General features: G+C 32.0%; 1 protein-coding gene and 1 long non-coding RNA gene across 2 annotated transcripts in view; one reads left to right on the top strand and one right to left on the bottom strand.

The window, feature by feature from the left end:
• LOC141278673 (uncharacterized) overlaps positions 1 to 439 on the bottom strand; it is a 37,388-nt gene extending 36,949 nt beyond the window's left edge. The window contains exon 1 of the long non-coding RNA XR_012331710.1: positions 269 to 439. This is a non-coding gene — a long non-coding RNA (uncharacterized lncRNA). The remainder of the gene's footprint in view (positions 1 to 268) is intronic.
• The window catches only part of ADAD1 (adenosine deaminase domain containing 1), a 46,926-nt gene extending 36,002 nt beyond the window's left edge, over positions 1 to 10,924 (top strand). Inside the window, exons 10-11 of the mRNA XM_019928078.3 lie at positions 1,341 to 1,473; positions 10,811 to 10,924. Coding sequence (XP_019783637.1) covers positions 1,341 to 1,473; positions 10,811 to 10,924 — 247 coding nt within the window. The remainder of the gene's footprint in view (positions 1 to 1,340; positions 1,474 to 10,810) is intronic.
• The last annotated feature ends 2,757 nt before the right edge of the window (positions 10,925 to 13,681 follow it).

Here is a 13,681-nt window from a genome sequence, read left to right as displayed (position 1 = left end):
TTTAACATGTTATTTAATGCATTTGAACAAAAGAAAGAAATGAGAGATATAAAATATTGGAAAGGAGGAGGTAAAATTACGACTTTTTGCATATGGTATCATTTTATACCTGAAAAGCCCAAGAGAATCATCTAAAAATCCACCACCAAAAATAGGTATGATGGTGGAAAATTAATATATAGAGATTAGTACATTTCATTAATAGGCGTTTATGTTAACTATTACTGCATATAAACTATCTCAAAATTTAGTGGCTTAAAACAACAACCATTTATTGCTGTTCAAGTCCTTAGGTCAACTGAGCTAGATTTGGTTGGGCTCTCCCATGTGTCTGGGGTCCACTCTAGGTCAGCTGTAGGGCATCTTGGCTGATCTTAGAGGGACAGCTGGGCTCTGGTCCATGTGTTCTCTCACCTTCTAGTAGACCAGTCTTAGGAGGCTCACATGGCAGAAGAAGGGGTCCCCAGAGAATGAAAACACAAAGCCTCTTGAGGCCCAGGCTTGGAACTGTCACAATAGTCTATTTTATTCACCAAAACAAGTCACAAGGCCAGCCCAAATTCATGGGGAGGAGCAATCAACCATAGTTAGTGATGGGAGAATCTGAAAAGTTACATTGTAAAGAACATGGAGACAGGAAGGAATAAAGGATTTTGGCAATTTTTGTAATCTATCAGGAGAACAACTAATGAGAAGATATAATGAAGGGAAAGAGTTACAATAGCAAGAAAGCTCATGATCTGTGGACCCACTTCTATTAGAAACATAGAAAAATACATATCTATATGTGCATACATACATATATATGGAGGGTGGTGAGGTGAGTGTGTATAATTTACTTTTTTAGTGAGTCAAAATTTACAAAGAGTGAAATGTACAATTTCATGAGTTTTTATATTTTTATATATATATATTTATATATTTATTTATTTATTTATATACATGCCTGTATAACCATTACCCCAGTCAGAATACAGGACATTTTCTTCATTTCAGAAAATACTTTTTTGCCCTCTTCTAGTCAATCCTTGGTAGAACCACTGTTTTAATTTGGATCACCATAGATTAATTTTGCTTCAAACAAAAGAAATGTTCCAAATATCCATCCTCTGCTTTAATTTTTAATGCAGTACTCTGATAACTTAAACTATAATTTCATAAAAGAAATTAGCTTCAGAAAGTTAAATATTCAGAATAATTTTATGTAAAAAAATTTCACTATATGCACTGTACATAATTGAGATAAATATTTGTAGATTCTGTGTTGATTTTAATCCCTACAAATGCCAACATAAATACTGAATAATGATTAGTGAATGTTTCATTCTTTTCTACTTCAGTTCCCCATTTAAAAGTGGTGTGTCAATGGCAAGTCGGCTTTGTAAGGCTGCAATGTTAAGTCGATTTAACCTGCTTGCCAAAGAAGCTGAAAAAGAAGATTTACTTGAAGCTAGTACATATCATGCAGCTAAGGTAAGTCTTAAAAGGAATGAAGCTAATCACCGAAATAAAAATTTAAGACAATAATAATGTGGTAATTTTATAATGATGATGATACATAGCAAAAGTTGAGTAAATAGTTCCTGAAAATAAGAGATTACCATGTAGTGGTAAAATTAATTTTTAAGTGAACATGCTGGAAATTGGATATGTAAATAAGTGTTGCCCCTGAAAGTAGCTACCTCAGTATGGTGTGTACCTACTTTGACAATATTGATCAAAACCTACTGTCATACCCAGAGGAACAAAATGGTAATAAAATTTCTTATGTATATGATATTAGCTATATTAATGATAGTATTTAAGTATTCTAAAATGATATATTAGTATATTCATATAAATTAATTTGCCTATCTTAAAATTGTGAAACACCTTTAATTTGAGTTTGTGATTTGGGCTTAAGTGATGTAGGTAGTCTTTTTCTATCTTTAAATATATATATTCTTTTTTTAGTATTACGAACATAATTTATGTTGAGTAGAGAATTTGGAATTTTCTTTTTAAGTACAGAAGGAAAATATTACTTGTAAATCCACCTACTACTCAAATATAATACTCTAATCTTGTAATGTAAGCATGTTATTTCAGTTTCTTATCATGTATTTATATTTTTGTGTATGCATATATTTTAAAATATTAAGCTTATATTATATATGCTTGTTAATCTGATTTTTTCATTCAACATACTAAGACCTGAGCCATTTCATAATATGTTATCAAATTATTAAATACAAATTGTTTTTAATAACCTAATTTCAGTTTCAGTAATATAGTATTATGTGAAAGTCTCTTAATTTCACCAATATCTTAATACTCAAACTGTATAATTCCATCCTGTAAAGCAATTAATATTAACTGTAGGTTTGTTTGTATATACAAACATTTTTAAGTATAAAAGCTTACCTAGACAATTTCGGGTTTGGGCATAAAGAGGTTGCAAGTCATCTCTGTAAAAAAATATAAAACTGGACAAAATTATCAGGGGAAAAAACCCCTTCTCACAACTCTGGAAATTAACTAAAGGCAGAAAACACACTGAAAAGTGTATACTCTTGTAAAACTCTTAGAACTTTGGGTAAGAACAGCAGGAATTTGTGGCACCTTTGCCCAAAGCTGTTCCTGTTCTCTCTCCTTCCTCTCTGCTAGTTTGAACGGCAATAACTGTAGTTTTATCAGATTGAGAATGCCACCAAAAGTAGTAGATTTTCTGCTAGAGGGGATGAACTTGATTTGTGGCAGAGGGTGAAAATTTGTGACTTTTTCAACTAAATGTGCCAAACCTGGTAGAGGAAAATAATGGAGAAAATCAGTAACTTCGCTGGCCCAAGGTTGCAGTCCTTGGGGCAAGTGGTATACCAGTTAGTAACTTAACAGGTAGATCTTGGAAGTGAAAGAGCCATGGAAGGGTTGAGAGAAATTCTCTATATATCCTTGGCTGATTGAGAAATTACACTCATGTGCAATGCAGACTCAAGAGAACCTAGTAAAGAGTGAAAGTGTGAAATAGAACTGCCTGCAACATTAAATACACTGTACCACCCACCCCTCCCCAAATGAATTGATCAGAAAAAGGTAGAAGCCTTTTAGGTTTAAGGTGTTTGAGCATAATGTCTGCTGAAATCTTTTCCTTATCACTAAGCTATTTGTTTATCACTAAGCTTTGCAGATACAGGGTAACCCCTAGGAAGCCAGGCTAAAACATAACAAAACTGGAAAGAGACAGTGCACACCATGGGGAAAACAGATCTCACAATTGCAGCAAACTTAAAAAAAATAAAACAGAATCCAGAGTTGCTACAATATATTATCTAAAAAGTCTGTTTCAACCAAAAATTATGGGATATGTAAAAAACAGGAAAGTAAAACCTATACTCAGGAAGAACAACATTCAATAGAAACTGGTTCTGAGTGGATCCCAATGTTGAATATAGCAAAGGTTTCAAAGCAGCTATTATAAATATGTTCAAGTAATTAAAGGAAAATACAACAATGTTTCAGTAAGTAGGTAATCTCAGTAGAGAAATAGAAACTACAAAAAGAAAAACCCCAAATGAATATTCTAGGATTGAAACAATATATAATAACTGAAATGAATATAATTCTCTAGATGGGTCCAACAGTACATTTGAGATTGCAGGAAAAATATCAGTGGACTTTGAAGATAGATCAAAAGAAATTATTTTAAAGGACAGAATGAAACAGGTTAAAGAAAAATGAACAGAACTTCAAAGATTTGTGGAACAGTATTAAGTGTACCAACTTATGTTGGGTTGCCTCCGTTTTTTAAGTAAAAATAAAAGAAACATTTTTCATTTTCACCAAGAACTTGATTGAACAACATATTCACCCTTTTGTTCCACTACCTTCTGCCATTTTTCGGGCAACTTCATAATTCCATCTTCCCAAAACTTTCTTTTCGAGTAGAGAACTGCTCTGTGTACCTTTTACAGTCTTCCAGGGAATTGAAATTTTTTCCATTAAGAGAATTTTGTAAAGAGCGAAATAAATGAAAATCCAAAGGTACAATGTCTGGTAAATATAACAGATGAATCAGAACTTCCCAGCCAAGGTGTAACAGCTTTTGCCTGGTCATCAAAGAAACATGCTATCTTGCGTTATCCTGATGGAAGATTATGCATTTTCTGTTGCCTAATTCTGGATGCTTTTCATCTAGTGCCGCTTTCAGTTGGTCTAATTGGGAGCAGTACTTGTTGGAATTAATCATTTGGTTTTCTGAAAGGAGCTCATAATGGAGGACTCCCTTCCAATCCCAGCATATACACAACATCAACTTCTTTGGATGAAGACCAGCGTTTGGTGTGGTTGGTGGTGGTTCATTTCACTTGCCCCATGATCTCTTCCGTTCCACATTATTGTACAGTATCCACTTTTCATTGCCCATCACAATTTGTTTTAAAAACGGAATATTTTCATTACATTTAAATAGAGAATTGCATGTGGAAATACAGTCAAGAAGGTTTTTTTTGGCTTAACTTATGTGGAGCCCAAATATCAAAGTGATTAACATAACCAAGCTGCTGCAAATGATTTTCAGCACTTGATTTGGATATTTTGAGTATGTTGGCTATCTCCCACATGGTATAACTTTGATTGTTCTCAGTGAATGTCTTGATTTGATTGCTGTCAACTTCAACTGGACTACCTGACCATGGAGCATCCTCCAGCGAGAAATCTCCAGCACCACACTTCAAAAACCACTTTTGACACGTTTGATCAGTCACAGGACCTTCTCCGTACACTGCACAAATCTTTTTGTGCATTTCAGCTGCGTTTTACCTTTCTTGAAATAATAAAGCATAATATGCTGAAAATGTTGCTTTTTTCTTCCATCTTCAGTATTAAAATGGCTACACAAAAATTCACCAATTTTGATAAGTCTTTTTTTAAATGCACGATGATATGACAGCTGTCACATACAATCTAACAAAATTGTTTTGAATGAAGTTGAAGACAACTAAGTGATACTAGAGCCATCTTACGGAAAAAAACCAAATGAACCTTTTGACCAACCCAATGCTAGGAGTCCTAGAAGAAAAGGAGAGAGAAAAGGGATCAGGAAAAACACTTGAAGAAATTACTAAAAATAACCCCATATTTGAGGAAGAATATTAACAGATACAAGAAGCTCAAGAAACCCCAAGAAAGAAAAATATAAAGATTCATACCTAGATACATCATAGTCAAACTGCTTAAGACCAAGACAAAGAGAAAATCTTGAAAGCAGCAAGAGAGAAAATAGTTATCAACCATAGACCAATACATTTAAGGCTGATTTCTCATTAGCAGTAATGGAAGCAAACCCAGAAGAGCCAAAGCAATCTTGGAAAAGAACAAAGTTGGAGGATTCACACTTCTTGATTTCAAAGCATACTACAAAGCCATAATAATCAAGATAGTATAATACTGGTATTAGTATAAACATATAGATCAATGGAATATAATTGACATTCCAGAAATAAACCCTGGCAATTATTATGGTCAAGTGATTTTTAACAAGAGTGCCAAGATCATTCAGTGGGAAAAAATAGTCTTTTCAGTAAGTAGTCCTAGGATAACTGAATATCCCCATGGAAGAGAATGAACTTGGACTTCTACCTCATACCATATACAAAAATGAACTCAAAATGGATAGACCTACGTAAGAGCTAAAACTATAAAACTCAGAGAAAAACACAGGAGAAAATATTTGTATTCCTAAGTAAGAAAAAAGGCTTCTTAGATCTGATAACAAAAACACAATCCAAAAGAGAAAAAAAATAGTATTTTAAACTTCATTAAAAGTAAAACTTTTGCATTTCAAAAATTATCATTAGGAAATTTGCAAATCATATATTTAATAAGGGACTTGTATCCAGAATACACAAAAAACTTTTGCAACTCAATAATAAAAAGACAGATGACCAAATTTTTTGAATGAGCAAAGGATTTGAACAGACATTTCTACAAAGAAAATTTTAAAATGGCCAATAAGCATATGATGTTCAACATAGTCATTAGGAAAATGCGAATGAAGACCACAGTGATATACTGCTTTACACACATTAGGACATAGCTGTAATAAAGAGTGACATTAACAAGTGTCAAGAATGTGAAAAAATTGGAACTATCATGCATTGCTGATAGGAATATAAAATGGTACATCTACTTTGGAAAACAATTTAACAGTTCCTCAAAAAGTTAAATATGAGTTATCATGTAACCCAGGAATTTCACTCTTAGGTATATGCATAAAAGAATTGAAAACACTTATCCACACCAAAACTTATACATAAATGTCTGTAACGGTATTCATAATACAGAAAAGGTAGAAACAATCCAAATGTTCATCCACGGATGAATGGATAAACAAAATGTGGCATGTCCATACTATGGACTACCATTCATCCATAAAAGGAACTCTGAAGTACTGATACATTCTACAGTGTGGGTCAACCTTGAAAATGTTAAGTGAAAAAAGCCAGCCACAAAAGGTTGCATGTATGATTCCATTTATATGAAATGTCTATAATAGGCAAATTCATAGAAACAGAAAGTAGATTACTGATTTCCAGGGGCTGTGGGGAGGAGAGAATGAGGAGTGACTGCTAATGGGTCAGGATTCCTTTAAAAACAAAAGCAAAATAAAAACATTGCCAGGTAGACAAAAATTAAGAAAATTTGTTGTTAGCAGAACTTCTCTAGAAGGAATTCCAAAGGAAGTCCTTGAGGCTTAGAAGAAATTATACCAGATGATAACAAGTCTACAGGAAGGAATAAAGAATACTATAAACAGTAATTATGTGGGTAGATATAAAAGATGTGTATATTTTTTTCTTATTTTCTTTAAAAAACCAAAGTTGTTTAAAATTATTTTAGCACTGTATTATTGAATTTTATAATGTATGTAAGTGGAGTATAAATGACAATAATAAAGGACAGAGAAAGAAATGGATCAATATTGGAACAAAGTTGCTATATATTAGCAGGATTAAGTCAGTATGAATCTGAAGCAGACTATGGTAAGAGAAAGAGGCATATTGTAATTCCTAAAGTAGCCATGAAGAGAACAGCTGGAAAACTACAGCTAAAACATCAACAGAGGAATTAAAATGGTGTACTAAGAATGCATTTTTAAAAGAACTAGAAGGCAATAAACAAGCAGAGAAATAAAGGACACAGGACTTGGAAAATAAAGTGAAATGGCAGACATAAATCCAATATATATCAATAATTACATTATATTTGAATATTCTAAATGCTCCAGAAAAAAGACGGAGATTTTTCAGATTGGGCTAAAAAGCAAGATCCAACTGTATACTATCTGTAAGAGACACATTAAATTCAAAGACACAAATAGATTGAAAGTAAAAGGATGAAAAAAAAGACATACCAGGCAAACAATAGCAGTAAGAGAGCTGGAGTGTTTACATTAAAATCAAACAAGTACACATCAAGATGAGCAATATTACTGGAGACAAAGGGTAACGTGTTATAGTGGTAAACGGTTAATACATTAGGAACATACAACAATTATATAAGTATATGGGTATAACAGCAGAACCCCAAAATACATAAGCAAAAAATGACAGCATTTAAAGGTGAAATGGAGAATTCTACGATTATAGTTGGAGGTTTTAATGTTCCTCCCTCAGTAATTGATAGTTCAACTAGACAGAAAATCAGTAAGAATATAGAAGGCTTGAATAACACTACAAACCAACCAGACTAAACACTATACACAACAGCAGAATATACATTCTTTTCAAATACACATGAGGCATTCTCCACTATAGGCCATATAGGCCATAAAGCAAGTCTCAATAAGTTTAAAGGATTAAAATCATACAAAGTATGTTCTAACTACTATGGAATTAAATTAGAAAACAACAGAATGAAATCTAGAAATAATTATACATTTGGAAATTAAACAACCTCTAATCCACAAGTCAAAGAAGAAATACAAAGGAAATTAAGAAATATCTCAAACTGAATGAAAATGAAAATACAGCATATTAAAATTTAGAGAATATAATCAAAGAAGTGCTTAGAAATGCATAGCTTTAAATGCTTATATTAGAAAGGAAGAGAACCATAAAATCAGTTATTTAACCTTCCACCTCAAGAAGTTAGAAGAGCAAATTTAAAAAAAAAATGAGAGAATAATATAGGATGGGTTGGAAATTAATGAGATAAAAGACAGGAAAATCAATAGAAAAATCAATGAAATCAGAAGCTGGTTCATTGAAAAAAAATCAAAAAAATTCATAATACTTTAGCTAGACTAAAGAACTAAGAAATAACTGAGAAATAAGAGACAACGCAAGTGATCATAATCTTGATGAAAGAAGAGTCATCACTGAAGACTCCAAAGAGCTAAAATAATTTTAAGGAAATACTATAAACAACCTTTTGTCAACAAATTAGACAAGTTAAATGAAATGGATGCATTCCTAGAAAGACAAATTACAAAACTTGACTAAACAGAACATCTGAATTGAACTAAATTAAAAAAAAATTGAATTATTAGTTAAAATTCTTAAAGAAAAGCACAAGTGCAGTTATGGGTTCGCTGGTGAATTCTACCAAACATAACAGCAAAAATTAATATAAATCCTACAAAAACTTTAATAAAATAAAGGAGGAGAGAATGCTTCCCAACTCATTTTATGAGGCCAGTATAATAACCCTGATAGCAAAAGTGGTCAGAAACATCACAGGAAGTGAAAACTACAAATCAGTATCTCTTAGGAACATAAATGCAAAAATTATTCATAAGATATTTACAAACCAAATCCAGCAACATATAAAAAGGATTATACACCATGACCAAGGAGGTTTATTCCAGGATGCAAGGGTGATTTAACATCAGAAAATCATTTGATGTATTATGTGAATATATTCAAGTTCAAAACCCACATACTTATCTCAGTAGATGTACATAATGCATTTGACAAAATCCAACACCTATTCACAATAAAAACACTGAACAAATAAGAAATAGAAGTGAACTTCCTCAACCAGATAAAGGGCATCACTGAAAAACTACAGTTTACCTGACAATGCTGAAAAGCTGAATACTGTTTCCCCTTCCCCCGAAGATTGCTCTCACCACTTCTAGTCAGCATGATCTGTAGGTCCTAGGTAGAGCAGCAAGGCAAGAAAAAGGAATAAAAGGCATCCAGACTGGAAAGGAAGTAGAAAAACTGTCCTTATTTCTAAATGATATTGTATGTAAAATATCCTCTGGAATCTACCAAAAACAACTATATTATATGTGAATTTAGCACACAGTGTAAGAACAATATAGAAAAATAAATTGTATATTTATATACTAGGACTGAACACCTCAGAATTACACTTGAGAAAAAAATTTCATCCACAGGAGCATAAAAATAAACTTAGGAATAAATTTAATAAAAGAAGGTAAGACCTGTACACCAAAAATGATGAAACATTGCTGAGAGAAATTTAAAAAGACCTAAGTAAGTGGAGAGATGTACCAATTAATAGATTGGAAAACTCAGTGTTTTTAGAATGTCACTTCTCTCCTAAATAATCTATGGATTCAGTGCAAGTTCTATCAAAATCCCAGTAAGCTTTTGTGTAGAAATTGACAAGCTGTTTCTAAAATTGTTACGTAAAATCCAAAGGACATAGAAGAACCAAAACAATTTTTAAAAAGAACAAAATTGGTAGAGTACCCTACCTAGTTTCAACAACTTACCATAAAGCCACAGTAATCAAGACAATGTATTGATGTAATGATAGACATATAGATCAATGGAACAGAATAAGAGACCAGAAATACACCCACACACTTACGATCAATTGATTTTGTACAAAGGTACAAAGTAATTTAATGGGAGAAAGAAAAATCTTTTCAACAAATGGTGCTGGAACAGTTGGGTATCTGTGGGCAAGCCAAAAAATTAACTTAGACTTATATCAGTCATACAAAAACTTCAAAATGGATCATAGAACTAAAAGAGGTAAAAACTATAAAAACTTCCAAAGAAAATGTGAGGAAACATTTGTCTTCCTAGGTTAGGCAAATTTTTCTTAGATATGACACCAAAAGCACAATCCATAAAAGAAAAAATTGATGGACTCCAGAATTTAAAAGTTGGATTAAGGAAATGAAGATACAAGCCACAGAATGGAAGAAAATACTTGCAAATCATACACTTGACAAAGGTCTTAGATCTAGAATAGATTTAACTCTTATAACTCATTATTAAGTGGGCAAACAACCCAGTTTTTCAAAGTGGCAAATAATATATACAAATGGCTAATACACATATAAAAGATACTCAGCCTGATTACTCATTAGGGAGATGCAAAATCAAACCACAATGAGATACCACTGCACACCTACTAAAATCCAAAAGACTGACTACACTGGGTGTTTTGCGGAGAAACTAGAAACCTGTCGCACTGCTGACTGGAATGTTAAAATGGTATAAAGCACTTTGGAAGACAGTTTGGCAGTTTGTTATGGAGACAAGCATATACTTACCATGTGATCCAGCACAGGTGATTTTTATTTACTTCTGTTTTCTCTATTTTCAAGTTTTCTGTAATGAGTATGATTATTCTTCTAATTAAAAATTAAAGAAGAAAAATTGTCTTTTAGGAGTGTTGGGAAGGAAAATTTTTAGTTTCAAAAACAATACTGAGGAAAATGGGAAATGAAAAAGATTTCTCTTAATTTTTAAAATGTCAAACTAAAGAAAGAAGATTAGGGCTACTTACTTTTCATAAGCCTAATTCTGCCTATATTCTATAATTCAATATTTTTTTCTTTCTGTAGCATATGTCTGGATCCTATCAAGAAGCTAAAACTTTGTTGAAATCCTACTTACAGCAGCATGGCTATGGCTCCTGGATTGTGAAATCTCCCTGTATAGAGCAATTTAGTATGTGAATTAATCCATTGTCATGTTAAAAATCGTTTTTTTTCATGTGTTTTGACTACTAAAATTTTTTTTTAAATGTTGGTGGTTTTCAGCTTTTAAAATCAGAGTCATGCAACAGCAGTGTTCAGAGATTGCTGAAATTTTGTAAATATTTGTGTCAATTTATGTTGAAATATTAGGGTTTTAAATGTTTTTTAGTTTTTGAAAAAATAATTACCTGCTTCATTATATAGCTATTTTGTATTTATTTTTATAGACATTATAAAGCCATTACCCTTTTGTAATTTAAAAGAATATTCATTATCTTTTAAGTTTTTGCTTTAAAGTTATTTGTTCAGCAAAGATATTCAGCATTGTGTCCTGATATCTCACTCATTTTTTCTTAATTAAAAATTGGAATTCAAGAATATAAATAATAATTCTTACTCGTTGATTAAATCAACAGACATTTGAATGTCTAATATTTGCCAATAACCATAGTAAGAAACTAACTAAAACATCATTTCTCATGTCAGAGAAGCTCTTGAATGCAAACTGAACATGTAAATGCAGAAAAATGTTAACCATGTTAGGGAATAATTTGATACATTAGTTATTCTAATTAATAGAGGATTATTGTAAATGCTTTAAGATTGCCTTTTTTCAGGTATTCTGTAAGATTCATCCAAATGTTATTCTTTATAATTTAGATTAGTAGGGACTTCTAATAATAGATCAATAAAAGATTATTTAGCTTTATATTTGTCTTTGTTTATACAGTTAGATGAAAGAGAAAGTTTAGTTACCCTTGGGTTAGGATATATATCTTTATTGAAGTTGGGAGTTTGTTCCATACTTTAGCCTCTTCAGTCTCTTCCTTAGTTTAAATCACAGATGAATTAAGCATTGGCTCTCAGACTTTGTTCCTTTTAGCTTGGATCTTTATTAAATTTGTCTCACTCCAACTCCAACCCATATGAACTATTATAATCTCTGATAAGGTTAATGTAGGGTTCTTGTGGTTTTGGTTTTTGGATTTGTTTTTTGTCTATTCTAAAAGTATGGTAGAGTTTAGTTGATGAACACTGAAGTCATTCTGGAAAGACATACTTACATGTCTTTCAGTAGACTAGATTTAATACTTATCAGTAGGTTGAACCATGTGAAATTGCCATTTTTATGGGGGGGAAGTAGGTCAAAAATGGTCAAATATGGGCAGTTTCATGTGGATCAACATAAATATACTGTTATTAATAAGTTCCATTTCCATCAATTAGATGATATCTAGTGCTTATTTCTCTAAATTGGTATTTCCTTCTAAAATCATTTTAGTCTCTTATCTGGGTTGATTTCCATCTACAGCTAATTTCCAGCCTTTATGTCTATTACTTTACCTCTCTTTGATAGTAAATTGCCTCTAAAAATACAACACCTTTCATCTTCTCTTGGCTCTTCACATTTGTGGGTATTCCGCTTTTGATTGACACAAAATAAGGAAAAGCACCAAGTGGTTAATATTTGCTTCTGAAAGTTTTACCTAACTAGTGAAAGGTCATATGTTAGACAATTTATTTCCTCAAGAAATTTTTAATTTTGAGGGTAAGATAAAACAAATATACCCAGCTGTTTTATAGACAGAATCTAGTAAGTGCCACTTATTTATTCAACAAGTGGTCACTGAGTGTCTCTGTGTATGTATTATGTCTACTTAACTTACATATGGTGTTGTGATTTAGAGAAAGATTATATTCTAGAGAGGGATAAGCTATATAAAGGGTAAAGGAGATGGCATTTAGTAGAAGGCAGTCATTTAGCAGAAGGGGCAGGATATAGATGTGAAACCCAACATTGGCTGTTATGACTCTTGACAATTGTAAATTATTTAATTTCTTTTAGCTCTATTTTTTATCTTTGCAAGGATGAAATTGGTACCTGTGGTTGTTATTCTTTGTTCAGTGTTGGAAGCTTAATAGAAAGGACTTCAGGCTGCCCTTCATCAAAAGTAGAAATGGCTTATTATCTCTTCTATATATAATGTATTGGGGTTGTACAAAATATTTTGCTTTAAGAAAAGCAAACTTTTTAATATAAATCATATGTAATGTTTAATTTATAAGCATGCTGAGCACAATATTTGTAAGCATGATAAATACATTATTAGTGGCAGATATTTTTCAACGATTTTTATAAGAAAGGTAGATAATTATGAAATACTTTTATATAGAAGGGTTAGGGGTAAGCTATTTTTCAATACAGGAAAAACATTTTATTCAAAGTTCCATTTATTTTTAAAGTTCTGTTGGGAAAAGCAAACTTCTAAATTTAGACTTCTAAACCTCTACTTCTAAAGTTGTTCAAAAACCCATGAAACTAGTTTAAAGTCCCCTTTTAGCTCCAAGGTTATGTTATGTTACCTGAAGCAAGCACTGAAAGATGGGTAAAATTTAGAAGGTTGAAATGCGAGAGAGAATGCATTCCACTTGGAAATTATGAAGCAAAGATTAGAGGGGAAATGTTACAGTGTTTGAGGCCAATATAGAACACTGGATGGAAGATCTGAGAAATGAGTCTAGCAGATGTTCTCAGTTTGGTAGGCAGAAGGGAGTCCTTGCAAGATTTTGTGTAGGGAAGTAACCTACAGTAAAACAGCATTTCACAACATTTTCTTCGTTTAGTTTTTATGGAAATTTTCAGACATACAGAAGTAGAGAGAGTAGTACCCATCACACATGTATTATAAATCATGGCATGATTATTAAAACAATCTTGTTTCATATATACCTCCC

The sequence above is a fragment of the Tursiops truncatus genome, chromosome 5 (assembly GCF_011762595.2).
Source record: "Tursiops truncatus isolate mTurTru1 chromosome 5, mTurTru1.mat.Y, whole genome shotgun sequence".
NCBI classification, from domain to species: domain Eukaryota; kingdom Metazoa; phylum Chordata; class Mammalia; order Artiodactyla; family Delphinidae; genus Tursiops; species Tursiops truncatus.
Note: the sequence above shows the minus strand (reverse complement) of the source record. Positions and strands in the feature narration are given on the sequence as shown.